The sequence below is a fragment of the Lithobates pipiens genome, unplaced genomic scaffold (genome assembly GCF_037356315.1).
Source record: "Lithobates pipiens isolate NorthernLeopardFrog02 unplaced genomic scaffold, aLitPip1_a1.2 Scaffold_16, whole genome shotgun sequence".
Taxonomy (NCBI): domain Eukaryota; kingdom Metazoa; phylum Chordata; class Amphibia; order Anura; family Ranidae; genus Lithobates; species Lithobates pipiens.
In genome coordinates this window covers 628,668,695-628,689,584 of record NW_027507748.1, presented here as the reverse complement: position 1 = coordinate 628,689,584, position 20,890 = coordinate 628,668,695, and the positions used below count along the sequence as shown (strand labels likewise).

The 20,890-nt window shown below is 44.0% G+C and overlaps 1 protein-coding gene across 1 annotated transcript in view; it reads left to right on the top strand.

Annotated features, from left to right (window-relative positions):
- The window catches only part of ALG5 (ALG5 dolichyl-phosphate beta-glucosyltransferase), a 27,754-nt gene extending 21,340 nt beyond the window's left edge, over positions 1–6,414 (top strand). Inside the window, exons 9-10 of the mRNA XM_077484164.1 lie at positions 3,857–3,942; positions 5,908–6,414. Of these exons, the coding sequence (XP_077340290.1) occupies positions 3,857–3,942; positions 5,908–6,023 (202 nt within the window). The 3' untranslated portion in view covers positions 6,024–6,414. The remainder of the gene's footprint in view (positions 1–3,856; positions 3,943–5,907) is intronic.
- Positions 6,415–20,890: the final 14,476 nt, after the last annotated feature.

The following is a 20,890-nucleotide window of genomic DNA, read 5'->3' as shown; positions in this document are numbered from 1 at the left end:
TAACTAAACACTGCTGTCTCGATATTGTGCATTTCTCAGACATCCTCAATCGCACACACAAGTGTTGCCCTTTTCTCTCCTTATACTTTTAGTGTGACTGCCATAGGAAAGTACAGTTTTTTTATTTTATTTTTATTTATTTTTTTCCCCATAGAGAATAGGTGCAGATATCCACACCTCCCTTTGCCAATTTTTCTTTTTTTTTCCCAGGGCAGAGCAGTAAAGCGGATGGGGGAAGGATGGGGTTTAAAGGGACATGATTAAATAAAACTGGAGACTACTCGATGTATACAGGAAGCACACGTGCCACTGTCCTTGCACCCACACAGTATGCTTTGATTGGCTCCCAGTGCTGTCAATCGCAGCCAGTGAGCCAATCAGGGGATGGGGCCGAGCCGCAGCTCCGTGTGTGAATGAACGCACTGTGTAGCAGCTCAGCTTGGGTGCCCCCATAGCAAGCTGCCAGAAGAGGAGGGATCCAGGCAGCTCTGTGCAAAACCATTGCACAGAGCAGGTAAGTATGACATGTTTGTTATTGTGTTTTTTTTTTATTTAAAAAAAAATAACAAACAGGACTTCAAAGTGGAGTTACAGCCATAAAAAGTTTTTTACATTGCTGTGCAGCAAATATAACAAATGACGGGGCGGGCACATCCGATGACGCCACCCATTGTGATGCCAACATGAGAACTTTACGCCGCTATGAGCCTGTCATACTGCACATACACGAGAACGGGCGGTGCATGCCGATTGCACAGCTGCACCATATTCCAGAACAGTATGCTTGTGGGCTTCACATGGGAATGGCCAGGACAACATAATATAATTTTTTATTTTTTATAGCAAAACGGACATCGGGGGATGAAATTTTAAAAGTGAGTGTTATGTCAGTTTTCTGAACTTAACGAATGTTTAAAAAAAAAAAAAAAAATGACTACATATCGTTGGAACTCTGCTTTATTATCACTTTAACATTCTGGCAAGAGAAATCTATTAAAGTATAACTAAAGGCAAAACCTTTTTTTTTTATTTTTTGGGCAGAATTGAGAGGGATTAGAACACCTGTCAGGTTTTTATTGTCCATCCTCTGTTTGTCCTGTTTTACCATTTATCATTGAAAGTGAAATAAAATCCTACATTTTGGGTTGTCCCCAGAAAAGTAAGAGGCGAAACCTTCCCATGGGGCACTAGTTCTGGTGACCTGGGGGTCTCCAAGGAATTCCCTTAATTTGCAGGGATTTTCTTCTGACTTCCTGTTTGGCTATAGGACAGACAGGAAGTAAAGGAAAATCTCCAAAAAATGGGACACAGATGTCGTAACAAAAATATGATAGGGGTTATTTGCCCATAGGTCTACTTTAATGCCCAAACATTTGACAAGCCTAGACGCATGTGCAATACACAGCTTTAGGCATGTTTCATTTTTCTCCTGCCACGAGTTTTGGCGTTCAGAGAAAAACAAACACCCTGTGTGCATGAGGACTTCATGTTGAGTCAATAAACACTTTGGTTAGAAATAATGCAAAATATAGCATTAGAGTACAGTGGTCAGGAGTTTGTGATCTACAACCCAGTGTGCAGTGGTCAGATGTATGAAATGTACAACAAAGTGTATATTCTGCAGGGCTCAAGTGTATGTAATACCCAGAGTACAGGGCTTCGAAGTGTGTAATGCAAAAGGTTAGTAACATTTACCTCCCTTACCCTTCAGAATGGCATGCTTTGCTCAAACTCAACTCTCCCTGCCTTTCCCAAATTCACCTCTACCCACACCCTAGTACCGAGTGGCAGAGAGAGAAAATTCTGTGATAGAGCATCTAGTACTAGATGAAGAAGCCCAGTGCTAGCTGGAGGCGAGGGTTGTAGGAGAAGGCACTGCTGTGAGGCCATTATGGTTGATTTCCTCCTCCTGGAGAAGCATGCTGTCACTGCTGTTTGTAAACACAAGCCGGCAGAGGAAGGCTTCATGTACACTACAAGGATTGTGGAGAATAGGGCGCTCTGGATAGCAAGGAGACTTTAACAAACAATACATGACTGGATCTTGAGATTTGATTAATGCAGCACTTCAGAAGAGGGAAGCACCCACTATAGGAAAAACTAAGCAGAGAAGAAGGCGCTTCTAAGTGCAGTAATAAAACACTTTCATAACAAGGAAGGATTAAAAACACTTACAAGATGGAAGTGAAAATCAGGCATATCGATAAATCGACCAGCGGTGGTAAACACGGGTGTCTCTTATCCAACTTCCACCCGCAGCTGTCTTTACTCCCAGGAGGCATCTCTCTGGACATTATGGATTCATTGATATGCCTGATTTTCACTCGATTTTCTATTAGTGCACTTGGAAGCACCTTCTTCTCTGCTTTGTTTTTCATGTACACTAGCAGCTCATAAACTTTTAAACTTTGGTTTAGAAGCCTTTGTTTTTTTCACCAAAGCTCCTGAACTCCACTTCATATAAGCCTGTGTGTCCATGTTCAGAGTTTAGGAGCTGCCAAGTTTAGGTGAGGTTAAAGCTCCCTCTCTTGAACACAGAAGAATTGTGTTCAGGATAGGAAAGTTTTGCCTGCTGCGGGAAACCGCAAATTGTGGAAAAAATCTAGGTAAAACCGTGGTTTCCGTGTTTGCCACGTTTTGCGTTTTCATGCGGTCAGGAGCTGCCAGTGTACATGAAGCCAAAGCTAGTACCAACTTCTGTGTTTACAAATAAGTCGGTGAGCACAGGCTGGTGCCAGGGGTGGCTGTACAGAGCACTATCTGGGGGGGGGGAAGCTCTGGGTATAAGTAACCATAAACTGGAGCTGAGGTCTAATAGAGCCATTTGAGGTGCATGGCTCAATTTGCCTGTTTTTTTTATTGGTGCATTTTATGATGTCACTATCAATGCTAATGAACAGTTGGATGAACTGTATAGGCTTCAGGTATCAAACCAGTCAGATTCTTTCTGCCATTCTGGTACAGGTCAGAAATTCCAATAAGCATATATTGATTGGTTTGTGCAAAAGTTATAGCGTCAATACAAAATGGGGGATAGATTTGTCATTTTTATTATTTTTTATTTTATTTTTATTTTTCTACTAATGGCGGCAATCCGCAATTTTTTTTGTGACTGTGACATTGCGGTGGACAGATCAGACACTTTTGACACTATTTTGGGACCATTCACATTTATAAAGCAATTGGTGCTATAAAAAAGTGCACCAATTACTGTATAAATGCGACTGTCAGGGAAGTGGTTAACACTAGTTGGTGCTGCAGGGGTTAAATGTGTCTTAGGGCCTGATGAGGGGAGGACACCGATCGGTGTTCCTCTGTACAGGGAACATCCGATCAGTTCTCCTCTCCCCTGACAGGACATGGGTCTATGTGTTTACACACACAGATCCACGTACCGGCTCTGTTACCGGGCAATCGCGGGTGCCCACTGGGTCCCCATCGATGCAGCACGCACGCCCCCTACAATGCTGCGAAGCAGAGAACGTCATATGACGCCCACCCAGAGGGAGGGACAGTTCTTACTGCCGTCATTTTACAAAACTTTTTCAGCCAACTTTGTGCTTTATCAGATGGACAGATTGTTTTAATAATCTATATATATAAAATTTACACATACATACATTTATTTTGTATTTAAAAGCTCATTCCAGACGAGCTGTTCTGATTGATGTGATTAAAAAAATCACTTCTGTGCCTTAACCTACTTATGTGAGTAATTAACCTTTCTCTTCATAATAAGAGGATTCTGAACCAATTAACAATCTCATCTCTTAAATGGATTCTGCACAGAACTGTGATGACAGCTGAATTAGCCTTCATAGCTCAGATCAATATATTGTGTCTCCTGCTTCTGCAGGGCGTTTGATGTGGAGCTCCTATATATAGCCCAGTGCCTGAAGATCCCTGTTGCAGAAGTTGCAGTGAACTGGACGGAAATTGAAGGTAAGGTGAAAGTGTACCATGTAGTCTCCTCATCTGTACTGTTTGATTCCATTGGTTATATGCTGAGAGTAATGTTTAGGAAGAGGTCAATAATGAGAACCACAAACTCTCTGAGCCCTGGTTTACACTGATGCGATGCAGGAAAAGCACAAGATTCGCTGCATTTCCCTGCATCGCTTTGCAAGGTAATCACATGGCATCCATGCAGTCTGCTGCAAGTGTCAATCTTAGATTAACGACCACCCAAAAGAGATCGCAAAACACAATGCGATTGCCAGAATTGCATTGCATGGGTGTTCAGGTGAGGGGGGGGGGGGGGGGGGGTCCTGTACCATTTTGGTGCCGGTGCGATTTGAGCCATAACGTATGTATGTATGTATGTATGGCTCAAATGTGCACCGCGCAGACATCGCATGTGACGTGCACAGGAATTTAGTGCGATTCATGTGCCAATCATCATGGTGTTTTGCATGCACCAGTGTGAACCTAAGATGAAGCTTTCTTCTGCAGCAGGAGAGATTTGAATTCAAATAGGCCAAGAGAATGTGTAGGATAAAGGGGGGGGGGGGGAGGGGTGAACATAAGGGAAGAAATCTTCCTGTTCTGGCATAAGGTTAAATAACGTGATCTCTTTAGGCCTGTTTCATACGGGCTTTGACTTCTATAAAACAGAAGGGTTGATTTACTAAAACTGGAGAGTGCAAAATCTGGGGCAGCTGTGTATGGTAGCCAGTCGGCTTCTATCTTCAGCTTGTTCAATTAAGCTTTGATTAAAACAAACCTGGGAGCTGATTGGTTTCTATGCAGAGCTGCACCAGATTTGTCACCCTCTAATTTTAGTAAATCCACCCCGCCGCTTACCGGATCTGTCATAGCAGCGGAGACGATCCGATCCTTTCCCCTCTGAGGCACTGTATCGAGTGAGGGAATGATGGCCCCCACTCCACTCAATGACGTTGGATGACAGAAGTGACGTCAAACGTCACTTCCGCCCAACGGCCTTAAAGGGAACTTTTTTTTTTTTTTTTTTATATATATATATATATATATATATATATATATATGTAATTGCATTCAAGTGTAAATGTGAGATCTGAGGTCTTTTTGATCTCACATTAAGGAGGTCCTGTCATGCTTTTTATTGATTTTCTATTACAAGGGATGTTTATGTTCCTTGTAATAGGAATAAAAGTGATAAAAATAAAAATCATTTTTTAAAGGGACAGTGTAAAAAGTAGAATAAATGTAACCCAGTCCCTCTGTGCTGACGCGCAGAAACGAACCTATACGTAAGTCGCGGCCGCATTTGTAAACGGTGTTCAAACCACACATTTGAGGTATCGCTGCGAGCATTAGAGCGAGAGCAATAATGCTAGCAAAAGACCTCCTCTAACTCTAAAACTGGTAACCTGTAGACCTTTTTAAACGTCGCCTATGGAGATTTTTAGGGGTCAAAGTTTGTCGCCATTCCAGGAGCGGGCACAATTTTGAAGAGTGACATGTTGAGTATCAATTTACTCGGCGTAACATTATCTTTCACAATATAGAAAAAATTTTAAAAAAAATTTGAAAATTACTTAGTAACCCCAAACATTTATTATACTCTTTGGGGTTTCTAAGCAATTGTTCTACAAAAGAAAACACTTTTTTTTACACTTGTGGGTTGATTTACTAACGCTGGTACACTTAGAATCTTATGCAGCTGCGCATGGTAGCCAATCGGCTTCTAATTTAAGCTTGTTAAATTAAGCTTTGGCAATAAAACCTGGAAGCTGATTGGTTTCTATGTAGGGTTGCACCAGATTTTGTACTCTAGCTTTTAGTAAAGAACTCTCTTAGTGCGCTTAATTGAGACAAGTGCACACTATATATTGATATTTAAATATCTTGCTCTGGTTGATCGTTGGTCATTATTTAGTATACATACTTTGAATTTTGACATAATTTATTTATTTTTTTCTCCAGGATCCAAGCTGGTGCCTTTCTGGAGTTGGCTGCAGATGGGTCGAGACCTCCTTTTTATAAGACTACGCTATCTAACTGGTGTCTGGAGGATAGACACTACTGGCAAATTAAATTAGCTAGTTTTATCACCGTACACTTGGAAACATAGACGCCACCAGGTGTGGAGCATCATGGGTAACTTTGGCACAGGAGTTCCTGCAGTAAAGTGTTGGAGTTTTTCCTCTGATGCAGAAAATATATTTAATGGTATATTGGAACAGTCTTCATACAATTCCTGGTGGTAGCGATGGGGAACATTCTGATTCTCTGTAATGTGTACAGGCACTGCTTGTTATAGATACATGATATTTATTGCCTGTAAACAAATTACATGAGAAAGCGCCTTATATTAAATGTACTACAAAATCCAGTGTGCAGACCACTTTATCCAAATGAGGTCGGCAATGTTGTGATGAGATATTCCATAGTTGGGATACTGTGCCTAAAATATACTATACTGTAACTGAATTCTTGCAGGTTTCTTTATTATTTTTTTATAGATCTTGCAGGCTTTTCTGGGTTTGTTCTATTCCTTTCTGTCTCTTTATTTTTTTTATTTTTTATTTTTTTTTATTTTTTGCTCCATATGTCTAGTTTCATCCTTCTTCCTTTTTTTTTAAATTTTTTTATTTTTTTTCCCAACTTGTTAAACTGCAATGCAGTATTCAGTTTTAGATTCCTGTTTATATGCACAGTCCAGTTTCTTTTGAACATTTTTGGCAGAAATCTTTTACAAAAGGAAACTTAAGTTTTACATGAAAAAATAAAATGCCGCCCATTTTTTTTTTTTTTTTGCTGGAACTGGAGGGATACATTTTACTGAAGGAGAGGAATATTTTTTTTTCACCCATATTTCTTGCTAAAATGCCCCACACTGTGTATTGTGTCAAACATCTTGTATGTTCTGTATATGGATAATAAATTGCATTGTTCTGTATATATGGTAAAATCTATATAATAAATAGGCTTTCTCTTTTACATAATTTTTTTTTTTTTTTTTTTTTTTTTTTGCAGTCCAACTTTCACTTCTGCGGCTATTACATCTTTTCATGCCTAATAGAAGTTCTAGATCATGCCATGTGCTCATCATTTTATTTAGACATCCCCTGCACTGTATGACTATTTAGGAGTAGAATGTACAAACAGAAGCTTTAGGCATCGTGCACACGGGCGTGTTAAAATAATCCTGTCTAAGCTGGATCTTTCAGCCAGGAGATGGCAGAAGAATCAAGTGTAAAAAAAATAAATAAATAATAATGCTTGTTGCAATGAATAATTAAATTGGTTTACTGGTCTATAGCATTAAGCGTAAACTCATTCTACTGGCTAGAATAATAATTCTGGCCACTAGGCTAAATTTAAGTGTGTGTCTGTTCTTGTGCATTTAGGCAGGTACAATATGATTATAAGCTCTTCTCAGAATGCAGCTTTGCTTTTTTATTTTTTTTTTAGCTCTAAATACTGCTTTTAAAATTCTTCTGATATAGACGCCTGATTTGCTTGGCCTCATAGACTAACATAAAGGCAAAAAAAGATGCCGTAAGCCTTTCAAAGTGGCTTTTTTGTATGCCCATGTGCATGATGCCTGAAGGAGACCTTACCTATGAAAAGGTCTCCTATGTGGACCTCTTCTAAAAATGTTTGTAGTCTGTTCTGCCGCACCTTTTATGGAGTCAGTATTTTCTGAGTCACTGCTGTCTTTGACATATGCAGTTCAGACTTTGCGTGCTTGTTCCAGGTCAATGAATCAAAAAGTGTTGAAGGTAAAGATAGTCGGGCAACTGGCAGGTCACAAAACGTGGATTTATTTTGAGGTTTAAAGCCAGAAAGAGATCACGTTGCTTTGATTAGGGGAGGTTCGAAGACAGGCTGGTGTAGATGGAGTATTGTCTTCTCTGCCAGAAGTCATTAAGGACAGAACACCAGGTTCCCTTTTTAATGGGGGCCCTGCCCAGCAGCACATGCTCACTTTTTTCCTTGGCTCTACCATTGTCCTTAACCACTTTCAGACCGGACCATTTTGCTGGTCAATGACCAGAGGTCTTTTTACAATTTGGCACTGCGCTGCTTTAACTGGTAATTGTGCGGTCATGCAATGTTGTACCCAAACAAAATTTGCGTCCTTTTTTTCCCACAAATAGAGCTTTCTTTTAAAGGTATTTGACTGACTCTGCGATTTTTATTTTTTGCGATATAAACGTAAAAAGACCGCAAATTTTGAAAAAAAATGATATATTTTCTACTTTTTGTTATTAGAAAAATCCAATAAACTCAATTTTAGTCATACATTTAGGCCAAAATGTATTCAGCCACATGTCTTTGGTAAAAAAAGTCAATAACTGTATATTTATTGGTTTGCGCAAAAGTTGTCACATCTACAAACTAAGGTACGTTTTCTGGAATTTACGCAGCTTTTAGTTTATGACTGCCTATCTCATTTCTTGAGGTGCTAAAATGGCAGGGCAGTACAAAACCCCCCCAAATGACCCCATTTTGGAAAGTAGATACCCTAAGGAAATTGATAAGAGGCATGTTGAGCCCATTGAATATTTTATTTTTTTGCCTCAAGCGATTGAATAATGACAAAAAAAAATGTTTTTTCTCCAGTCATCTTCCAGGACGGCACACCTGAGAGATGACTGGTCCACCTGACAGGAAACACAATCAACAACAAGTTTAAAAGTCCCCACCCCTCCCTCAGACCCTCAGTTCTTGATTGTGTTTCCCACAGATGACAGCGAAACCAAGTTTCTCCTTTTATTTTTTTATGGAGAGGTCTGGGACCTCGCTTTTTCCTAGAGAGGATTATCCTTGTTTGTGGGGCTCAGCGGACAGGGTCTGCCTTTCTCCCTTGCAACCCCCAGAGACACCTGGGGGAGATAGTCCTCGCTTAAGGTCTCCTTTAGGAGCCCTGTTTGCAGCTTCGTGGGACAGGGGAGTTGTCCTAAACATGCTGCTCCCCATTTGTGTTTGCCTACCTTGAGCGACTGTTCGTTGGTGGTAAGCTGCATTCCTCCAGTGCTGAACGCGGTGGCGTGCGTTCCAGCTCTACGGCGCAGGTCCGGAAGTCCGGATGCATCACTTCCGGCCATCGGATTTCTGGATGGAGGCTGGGAGGTCTGGACGCATTGGCGTGCGTTCCAACTGCACGGCGCAGGTCCGGAAGAGGCCGTACGTCACTTCCGGCCGACGGACCTCCTAAAGATGGCGCCGACCGGCGGGAATATTCAAACAGCAGAGGCTGCAGTGAAGCACCCCGGCTACTGTTTGTGAAAACGCCGTTTACCTTGCAGCACTTTCAAAGGCAAACAGGGGAACGCTCAGGACTGTGCCTTAACCCAGCGATTCTGCAGGGCAGCTAAAATCGTCATGGAACTGGAAGGTCCGTCTGAGCAGACAGCTATTGAGGTCGCCACAGGGGGTGAGTGATCCAGCTGTGTTTTGAGGGGCGGGGTACTCTGAGGTAGACTCCCCTTGGCCCTTTTAGACTTGAGTAGCTAATTGTTAAATTTCCTATTTTCCAGGGACTGAAGGCTCTGCCCAGGGGTCAGCCTGTAGGTCTATAGAAAAGGCTACTTCAAAGTCCAAACGCTGTGGTTATTGTAATGCTAAATTAGCACAGGACCACAGCAAACCTTTCTGCGATAGGTATATCTTTAAACTCGCAGGCAGGGAGACCGCTCAGGTCGTGAAGGAAGGTAGGGCTTTACAGTCTGAAATGTTAGCCACCCTTCAATCTTTTCAAACTACTCTAGTGAAGAGCAGGATGAGAGTCCCTCTGAGAGAGAGATTCCTCACCCACAAGAAAATTTTTCCACATCCTATACGGAGAGCCAGGGCCAGGCCTCCCTATTGTCTGAGTGGAGGAAGGTCAGGTCCCAGAAGTTACTTCTGGGGAGGATTCGGACCAGGATAGCCAGGGGGAGGCAAAACCTGGGGGTTTTTTGTTCCCAAGTGAGGATATGGAGGGTCTTTTAAAGGCCATTTACACCTCGGAGGATATCCAGGTCCCCTCAGCCCAAGTTTCAGCACAGGACAGGGTGTATAGGGGCCTAGGAAGGTTGCAGGCCAGAACCTTTCCCATCCACCAGTCTCTGAAGGAGATAGTCCTCAGAGAGTGGAAGGAACCTGAACGTAAGCTTCTCAGACTGTAAGCTTGGAAAAGAAGGTGTCCCTTTAAGGTGAGGAGGAGGAAAGATTTAAAAAAAAAAAAAAAACCCTCGTTTGGATGCAGCCCTGGCACAGGTGTCCAAGAGGTCGGATTTATCCTTTGAAGATTCTGGAAATATCCAAGATCAGATGGATAAGAAATCTGAGACTTTACTAAAAGGGGCCTGGGAGGCGAATGCGGCAGCAATGGCGCCGGCCCTAGTTTCCGCCTGAGTAGCCAGAAATACAGACACCTGGCTTGGCAAATCAATAGATCACGTCTCCCGGGGTGAGGAGACTAAAGATATTTTAGAATCACTGGAGGTAATCAGTCGAGCGGTAGCGTATGTGGCAGATGCAGCGGTGGGGACTGTTAGGACCACAGCTAAGACAGCAGCACTCTTAAACTCCGCCAGGAGGGCCCTATGGGTAAAGACCTGGGATGGAGATTTCACTTCCAAATCCCGTTTGTGTGGCATTCCCTTTGAGGGTTCCCTGTTGTTTGGGTCAGGCTTGGATCAGGTTTTGTCCCGATCTACTGAAAAGGGAAAGAAGTTCCCGGTAAAACCCAAGAGGGAAAGGGGTAAGAAATTTTTTCGAGGCCCCCACTCAAGGACTCATCATAAAGGGAAAGTTGAACAAAGGAAGAGGTGGAAAAGGAAAGGATAAGAGTACAATTCTTTTTTCCAGTTCCGGAACCTCTCAGAAAGAGGGTAAATGCGCCACCATAGGAGTGGGCGCAAGACTCAGCAACTTCCTTCCCCATTGGAAAAGGATTACGCAGAGTCCATATATTTTAAATCTCCTAGAAGTAGGGTACAGACTGGAATTCCAAAGTCTTCCCCCACAGAATTTTCTAATTACCTTTCCTCCCAGGGACCCAGCCAGGGCAGCGGGTTTACTGGAAAATTTAAAGGAGCTGGCAGAGCAAGGAACCATTGCTCCAGTACCAGCCAGTCAATTAGCCCAGGGTTTTTACTCACACGTATTTGTGGTTCCAAAACCCTCAGGCAGATTTCGTTTAATAATAAATCTGAGAGCACTAAACCGTTACTTACTTCAGAAGAGGTTCAGGGTGGAAAGTATTTACTCAGTAAGAAAACATCTTCAGGCAGGAGTTTGTATGGTCACTCTGGACCTGAATGACGCATATTTACATGTACCCTTTGCTCCCGAGTATCAGAGATACCTACGTTTCGCAGTCCATATACAGCAGAGAGTAGAACACTGGCAGTTCAGAGCTCTTCCCTTTGGGCTGGCGGCAAGCCCAAGGTTATTCACAAAAGTGATGGCCAAGGTCATAGCATATCTACACCTACAGGGCATAAGGTTACTACCCTACCTAGACGACTTGCTGATCTACAGTGTGGATCAGAAGCAAGCAGTGATAGACAGAGACATTGTGTTAGAGGTTCTGGAAACCTTGGGCTGGTTGGTCAGCCGGGAGAAGTCCTTACTGACACCTTCTCAGTCCAAACTATACCTAGGCTACCTGTTAGATTCACAGGCACAGAGGGTGTTCTTACCAGCGGAAAAGGTAGTGAAGGTCCAGAATGCGGTTGTCGCCCTTCTCGAAAGAAGAGAAGCCTCTCTGAGATATATAATGAGACTGCTGGGCCTCATGACGGCCTGCATACCGGCAGTAACCTGATTTGGTGAAAGGTCGCCCCTGGGCCCAGGTAAACCCATTAGTCTTGACCATGGACTCCAGCGCTTGGGGCTGGGGGGCTCATCTGGTAGACCAGTATGCCCAAGGGTCTTGGAACCACAGCCAAGCCAGGGAATCCTCCAATTTCAGGGAGCTCCTGGCTGTAGGCAAGGCCCTAGACTATTTCCAACAGTAGCTGCAGGACAGAGAGGTTCAGGTCCTCTCGGACAACCAGGTCACGGTGGCATACTTAAATCACCAAGGAGGAACAAGGTCTGGCAAACTGAGGGGGTTAGCGCAGCAAATCCTTGGGGAAGCAGAAAGGAAGGTCCTTTCACTGTCAGCGGTTCATATAAAAGGCTCACTCAATCTACAGGCAGATTTCTTAAGCAGACAGCCCATCCTTCAGGGGAATGGGGATTGAGCAAAGAAATCTTCTTCCTGGTTTGCAGACATTTCGGCAAGCCAGAAATAGATTTATTCGCTTCCCGGAGGAATGCGAAGGTCAGCAGATTTTTCTCCCTTTACAAGGATCAAGAAGCAAAAGGGATAGACGCTCTTGTACAGGTGTGGAATTTCAGGCTGGCTTATGCCTTTCCCCCACTGGTACTCCTTCCCAGAGTCCTACAGAGGTTAACCTACTCAAGGACAGACCTGGTGCTAATAGCACCCTGGTGGCCCAAGAGGGTTTGGTTTCCCACCATTCAGAGTCTCTCGGTAGCTCCCCCGTTGCATCTGCCGGTGCAACGAGACCTGCTCAGTCAGGGTCCAGTCTTTCACCCCGACCCGGGACGTCTCTCTCTGACAGCATGGCTATTGAGAGGGAAATACTCCGTGACAGGGGCTGTTCGGAGAGAGTGATAGACACTCTTCTCCTCAGTAGGAAAGGCGTCACCAGAAAAATTTATGCAAAAGTCTGGAAAGTTTTCTCCCATTGGCTGCAGTCTAAGGAGGGGGTTCTCCAGATGATACCTACCATCCTAGACTTTCTTCAAGAGGGGGTGGACCAGGGTTTTTCAGTCAGCACCCTCAAAGTCCAGGTGGCAGCCCTGTCCGTGTTTTTTGATAGGAAGCTAGGACAGGAGCCGCTGATAAAAAGATTTTTGTTTGCCAGGGAAAGGGTAGTTCCAGTCAGGTCGGTCAGTTGCCCTCCATGGGACCTGTCCTTGGTATTAGATGCCCTAACAAGGGGGCCTTTTGAGCCAGTGGCTCAAATTTCTGTTAAACTTTTATCATTTTAAGTTGGCCTTCCTTCTGGCTATCACTACGTCCAGAAGGGTGGGTGATATACAGGCCCTTTCGATTAAAGAGCTGTTTTTTTTTGCGCATCCTAGAGGATAGGGTAATCCTCACTCAGGATCCTCTTTATTGGCCAAAGGTGGCTTCACTATTTCACAGGACGCAGGAGATTATTCTCCCGTCTTTTTGCCAGAATCCCAAGAATAAGGAAGAGGAAAGGTTCCATTTCTTAGATGTCAGGCGTTGTCTCCTAGCCTATTTGGAAAGAGTGAAAGACTTTAGGAGATCCAGTCACTTATTGATCACCTTCTCAGGGAAGAGAAGGGGTCTACAAGCTTCTAAGACAACGATAGCTAGATGGGTTAGACAAACCATATCTATTGCTTATAGGCAGGCAGGTAAACCAGTACCAACCCGCCTTAAGGCGCATTCAACCAGATCCCTGGCGACCTCCTGGGCAGAGAGGGCAGGCGCCTCAATCGACCAGATCTGCAGAGCAGCAACATGGACGAGCCATAGAACTTTTCTGAGGCACTACAGAGCGGAGCTGTTGTCCCCTCAGGATTTGGCATTTGGCAGGAAGGTCCTACAAGCGGTTGTCCCGCCCTAAAAGTAGGCCTGAACTTCTTGCTTATCCTCTCAGGTGTGCCGTCCTGGAAGATGACTGGAGAAAATGACCAGTTACACTTACCGGTAACGTCTTTTCTAGGAAATCTTCCAGGACGGCAGGCCTACTCCCTACCCTTGTTTTATTGGTGTGGTATATTGATTCCTCACAGAATGTTCCCTCTGACACCGGTGTGGGATTTTCTTTACCATAACTGAGGGTCTGAGGGAGGGGTGGGGACTTTTAAACTTGTTGTTGATTGTGTTTCCTGTCAGGTGGACCAGTCATCTCTCAGGTGTGCCGTCCTGGAAGATTTCCTAGAAAAGACGTTACCGGTAAGTGTAACTGGTCATTTTTTTTTTTTTTACACAAAGTTGTCACTAAATGATATATTGCTCACACATGCCATGGTTATATGTGGAATTGTACCCCAAAATACATTCTGCTGCTTCTCCTGAGTACGGGGATACCACATGTGGTCGACTTTTTGGAAGCCTAGCCGCGTACGGGGCCCCGAAAGCCAAGCACCGCCTTCAGGATTTCTAAGGGCATACATTTGTAATTTCACTCCTCACTACCTATCACAGTTTTGAAGGCCATAAAATGCCAAAATGGCACAAAACCCCCACAAATGACCCCATTTTAGAAAGTATACACCCCAAGCTATTTGCTGAGAGGCATGTTGAGTCCATGGAATATTTTATATTTGGCACAAGTTGCGGGAAAATTACAAACTTTTATTTATTTTTTTTCACAAAGTTGTCACTAAATGATATATTGCTCACACATGCTATGGGCATATGTGAAATGACACCCCAAAATAAGTTCTACTGCTTCTCCTGAGTACGGGGATACCACATATGTGGGACTTTTTGGGAGCCTAGCCGCGTACGGGGCCCCGAAAACCAAGCACCGCCTTCAGGCTTTCTAAGGGCGTAAATTTTTTACTTCACTCCTCACTACCTATTACAGTTTTGAAGGCCATAAAATGCCAAGATGGCACAAACCCCCCACCCCCCCCCCCAAATGACCCCATTTTGGAAAGTAGACACCCCTAAATTTAGGGGTACACTAGTGAGACTAGGTAATAAATGGCGGGTGCCCTGAAACTATAAAAAAATAACTAACCAACCAGCGTCACCTGTAACAGTTATATGGTGATCACTGGTGAAAGGGTTAACTAGGGGGAAATCAGGGGGCTTTATGCGGTAGTATATGGGGGTCCCTGGCGCTATAAAAAGCTGCGGCGAACCTAAATACCTGCCTGCCTAACTAGCGTCACCTGTGACACTAATACAGCGATCAGAAAAACGATCGCTTATTAGGCTGGGTTCACACTGGAGCGATGCGGGAACGCCACGAATCCGCGGCGGGTTCCCGCATCGCATGCCTCCCGGTGGCAGTTCACACTGCCCTATGCGAACTGCTGGGAGTGTCAGTGAAATGTTAATGACACCCCCAGATCAGTTCACATATCGCAGTGGGATCTGCAAACTCGGATCGCATGGTGTGAACACCCATGCGATCCGATTCTGCTGCGGACCAAAAAAAGGGTCCCGTGCGAGTTTGCGGCAGGTGCGACACGAATTCAGCCATACTATCTGTATGGCTGAACTCGAATCGCACAGAGATCGGATGTGATTTGCACTGCAGTGCGGTGCGAATCACATCCGCTCTCATAAACCGCTGCAATGTGAACCCAGCCTTAGTGACACTGGCAACGGGGGGGTGATCACGGGGTTAAACCTTTATTGGGGCGGGGTTAGGGGGGTACCTTAGAACTAAAGGGGGCTAACCCTAACTGCCCTAACAGTTATTACAGTCACAAATGACACCAATGCAAAAAAAAAAAATGCAATTGGTGTCACTGTGACTGGGGGGGCAGGGGTAATTGGGGGGGTGATCGGGAGGTGAAGGGGGGGGTGTGAGTGTGCCTGGCATGTTCTACTGTGTAGTGTTGTGTTGGTGCAACTCACCGATCCTCTCTCCTCGGTGCCGGAATGAAAAATACCGACACGGAGGAGAGATTACATCACTTCCTCTGCCTGTGTTTACATTACAGGAGAGGACGTGATGCAATGCTTCACTTCCATTCGTCAGGAGCGATCGCGAGGGGGTGGCCATGAATGAATGGCCGCCCCCTCATCCCGGATCGCTCCTGAACGGATACCGACCGCCGCTGGCCCCCCACCCGCGGGAAGGCAGGGACGTACAGGTACGTCCCATATGCCTGCCCGTGGCATTCTGTCGACGTATATCGTCGTGCGGCGGTCGGCAAGTGGTTAAAGTGGTTCTAAAGGTAGAAGGTTTTTTCTTTTTTCCTTCCCTTTATGCGTTAAGGTAAAAAACCTTCTGGGTGTAGCTCCCCCAGCCCCCCCCCCCCCCCCTTATACTTGAGCCACATCTCGATACGGAAATGTGAATAAGAACAGCGACTCTCCCAGGTCTCTCTCTCCTCATTGGCTCACAGGAGTGGTGCCATTGTGCAAAACCACTGCACGGAGCAGATAAGTATAGCGTGTGTGGGTTGTGTTTTTTTTTTTTTTTTTTATTGCAACTTTTGCAAAAATTTTAACCTGGATCTGAACTATAAAAGTGAAGGTTTGTTATGTTATATGGAAACCTGGAGAAATGTCAATTGTGCCTAAGCAGTGCTCTGAAAAATTTAACCTTTTTTAGTCTAGGATTCCTTCAGAAAGATAGTGCTGCACCTTTAGCCTCATAACTGTATATTTGAGAGCACGGTTTAAGGCATTGCTGTCTGACTGCTAGTCTCTTAACATTTCTGTTGAGGTTTAATGAATTCGCTACTGTGTTGTTCACTGTTCTCCTTGCTGTAGAGGAAACTGTACCTGTAGTTCAAGGATCTCCCTACTTCTGCTATTATTTGGACCCGTGTTTCTACCACCTCGCCTGTGGGGTTGGAGCTCTGCCACCACCTGGAAACCTAGTACAGAAAAAGCATGGTCGGTCAGTAATGGGGGGGCGGGGGAGAGGAGGAGGAGGAGGAGGAGGAGGATCATCTGGAGGGAGCCTACAGCCAATACTAGTGACTACAATTATATGAACCTTCCATGCTAAAATGTGTATACACCACCTAACTTTTATAAGCCCCAAAATACTCTGGGTATGAAACCTAATACACAATGGATAGCAGCTGACACAACATGCATTCAACCACCTGTGCAAATGCAAAGAATAGATAATTTCATAAAGTGCAGTGCTCCTCTATAAAATGTGTGTGTGTGTGTATATACAGTGGTGTGAAAAAGTGTTTGCCCCCTTCCTAATTTCCTGTTCCTTTGCATGTTTGTCACACTTAAGTGTTTCGGAACATCAAACCAATTTAAACAATAGTCAAGGACAACACAAGTAAACACAAAATGCAATTTGTAAATGAAGGTGTTTATTATTAAAGGTGAAAAAAAATCCAAACCATCATGGCCCTGTGTGAAAAAGTGATTGCCCCCCCTTGTTAAAACATACTATAACTGTGGTTGTCCACACCTGAGTTCAATTTCTCTAGCCACACCCAGGCCTGATTATTGCCACACCTGTTCACAATCAAGGCATCACTTAAATAGGAGCTGCTTGACACAGTAAGGTCCACCAGAAGATCCTTAAAAGCTACACATCATGCCGAGACCCAAAGAAATTCAGGAACAATTGAGAAAGAAAGTAATTGAAATCTATCAGTCTGGAAAGGGTTATAAAGCCATTTCCAAAGCTTTGGGAATCCAGCGAACCACAGTGAGAGCCATTATCCACAAATGGCGAAGACATGGAACAGTGGTGAACCTTCCCAGGAGTGGCCGGCCGCCCAAAATTACCCCAAGAGCGCAGCAACGACTCATCCAAGAGGTCACAAAAGACCCCACAACAACGTCCAAGGAACTGCAGGCCTCACTTGCCTCAGTTAAGGTCAACGTTCATGCCTCCACCATCAGGAAAAGACTGGGCAAAAATGGCCTGCATGGCAGAGTTCCAAGGAGAAAACCACTGCTGAGCAAAAAGAACATCAAAGCTCGTCTCAATTTCTCCACAACACATCTTGATGATCCCCAAGACTTTTGGGACAACATTCTGTGGACCGATGAGACAAAAGTGGAACTCTTTGGAAGGTGTGTGTCCAAGTATATCTGGCGTAGAAGGAACACTGCATTTCATAAAAAGAACATTATACCAACAGTAAAATATGGTGGTGGTAGTGTGATGGTCTGGGGCTGTTTTGCTGCTTCAGGACCTGGAAGACTTGACGTGATAAAAGGAACTATGAATTCTGCTGTCTACCAAGAGATCCTGAAGGAGAATGTCCGACCATCTGTTCGTGTACTCAAGCTGAAACGAACTTGGGTTCTGCAGCAGGACAATGATCCTAAACACACCAGCAAGTCCACCACCGAATGGCTGAAGAAAAACAAAATTAAGACTTTGGAGTGGCCTAGCCAAAGTCCTGACCTGAATCCTATTGAGATGTTGTGGTATGACCTTAAAAAGGCCGTTCATGCTCGAAAATCCTCTAATGTAACTGAATTAGGACAATTCTGCAAAGATGAGTGGGCCAAAATTCCTCCAGGACGCTGTAAAAGCCTCATTGCACGTTATCGCAAACGCTTGGTTGCAGTTGTTGCTGCTAAGGGTGGCCCAACCAGTTATTAGGTTTAGGGGGCAATCACTTTTTCACACAGGGCCATGATGGTTTGGTTTTTTTTTTACCTTTAATAATAAACACCTTCATTTACAAATTGCATTTTGTGTTTACTTGTGTTGTCCTTGACTATTGTTTAAATTGGTTTGATGTTCCGAAACACTTAAGTGTGACAAACATGCAAAGGAACAGGAAATGAGGAAGGGGGCAAACACTTTTTCACACCACTGTGTATATATATATATATATATATATAAATAAATGACCATCAATTAAACATGAAAAGTGTTGTGGTTTTTTTGTGTGTGTGTGTGTGTGTGTGTGTGTATGTATGTATGTATAAAAAATATTCAATTATGTATGTGTGTGTATATAGCGCTACCCCAATGTTGGCAGCCAGCACAAAAAGGTGTACATATAAAGCATGTGCAAAAGGGAAAAGAGCAGCGATAATTTAAATTATGAAGTGGTCCAATAAATTAAATATGATAAAAATGAATTCCAAAAGTGTTCAAACAGAATAGTGGTTCCGTGAGTATCCAGCCCAGTAAGTGACAAACGTGATCCACCACCGACAGCACTAATCGCTCACCAGAGGATGTGGACACACACAAGTATATACTTGGTCAGTCTAGCAGACTTAATAATATAATCCCAGGGGTCCAAGATTCTTTTATGAAGAGCAAACCTCCAGGAAATCGTTCATAATTTGTTATTAATTTATTTAGCGCTGCACTTTTCCCTTTTTATATATAAATACACACTGTACCTTTTTTGAGCAAGCTAATTGGGCACAACGTGTGAGGTAGGCAGTGATGTGATCACACTGGGTGGAGCCAGGCGAAGCTTGTGAATGCTGGGGATTTTTTTTTTTATATATATATATATATATATATATATATATATATATATATATATATATATATATATATATATATATAATGTTCTAGGTGAGTGCTGCACTTTTTTTTTTTTTTTTTAAAGAAATAATACCGGTGACTCGTCATCTGTTTTCCTATTTTGGGCACAGCTTCCATAATTTAGCTATTTCCTTGGGGTACTGTACACTTCGCACTGTGCGTTCTTTATATTTTAATTAATGCTTTTAAATATTGGAAACTACTGTATGTAGGTAATAAGCAAGACTGGAAAATCTGTAGTGCCATAAAAAAAAAAAAAAAATTAAATAGGAAAACTATTTCTGTTGAAGATAAAATTCAGAAACATGTTTGTTGTAATTGCCATTAGTATCTATTGTATAGAAAGGTAGCTACAGTTTGCTGCCTCCATCATCCTAATTAAATGCGTCCAGCCCCAGGAGCTTGCTGCAGTTCGCATTATGGGTGTATTGACTCCCTAAAATTAGCTGACTTATAACTACAGTAACCCTTCTCTGACTGTATGACACTTTTTGGAGACCAGTGACATTACTGCATTGATCAGTGCTATAAAAATGTAAAATGACACTGGAAGGGAAGGCGGTTAACGCTAGGGGGCGATCAAGGGGTTAACTGTATTCCCTGGGTGTGTCCTAACTGTAGGGAGGGATAAACTGCAAGAGACATGACAGAGATGGCTGTCCTCGATCACTGTCTCCTGTCAGAACTGGGTTTGCCTTGTTTACATAGGCAGATCCCCTTTCTGCCTCTGTGTACCGCAATCACGGGTCACCGGCAGACATCGAGTCCATGGGACCCGCTCCTATGGCATGCAGCGGGCGTGCGCCCACAGTTTTGCATTCACGGACCGCCATACATGTATGGCAGTTTGCGCAGGAGAGCCAATCCTGCCGCAGTATAACTGCGGCGGCTGGTTGGCAAGTGGTTAAGGAAGAACAAAAGTCCTTTAATGACAACCATTTGCTGCACAATCCCTGACTATACCTGACTTTGTTCAAGTGCTCATACCAGGGCCATGGCTGCAGATGTCAGCCATAACTTCGGTATTTAAAATTTTAAGCCAGCGATTCCCTACCCATGTAAAAGTGGATCTGGAGCTGGATCGCTTTGACAGGCAGTGGGATGGGCTGTCCCCCCTCCGGCCAATGCCTCTTTGGGCTGATCTGTGCGATTTGGAAGCCCAGCACTGAAGCTGGTGGTTTCCCTGGCTGATCATACAGCTGATCTGGGACCAGAACATCTCTGATCATCTCTGACAGTGGTCTCCAAACTGTGGCCCAGGGGCCAGATGCGGCCATTTGCTTGACTTTTATCAGTGCCTAGGGACACTTTTTTCCTCCAACTGACACCAACATTCATCCCGCTAAGACCCTTTTCACACTGAAGGTGTTTTAGCGCTAAAAATAGTGCTTTGCCTCTCAAGCCTCCCCAGTGTGAAAGCCCGAGTGCTTTCACATTGGGGCGGTGGGCTTACAGGACCGGGGAAAAAAAGTTTGGGGCGGTGCAGGAGCGCCGTATACACCGCTCCTAAACCACACCTGCCATTTGAAATCAATGGGCAGCGCTGCCAAAGAGTTTTGGCAGAGGGGCTTTGCATGTCAGTTTTAACCCTTTCCTTGGCTGCTAGGGTTAAAATCGCCCCACTAGCAGCTGAAAAGTGCCGCCATAACAACGATAGAGTATCGCTAAAACTAGCAGCCACCCCCCCACTAGCACAAGTTCTCCCCCAAATCAAAAAGATGCTGCTTGCTACT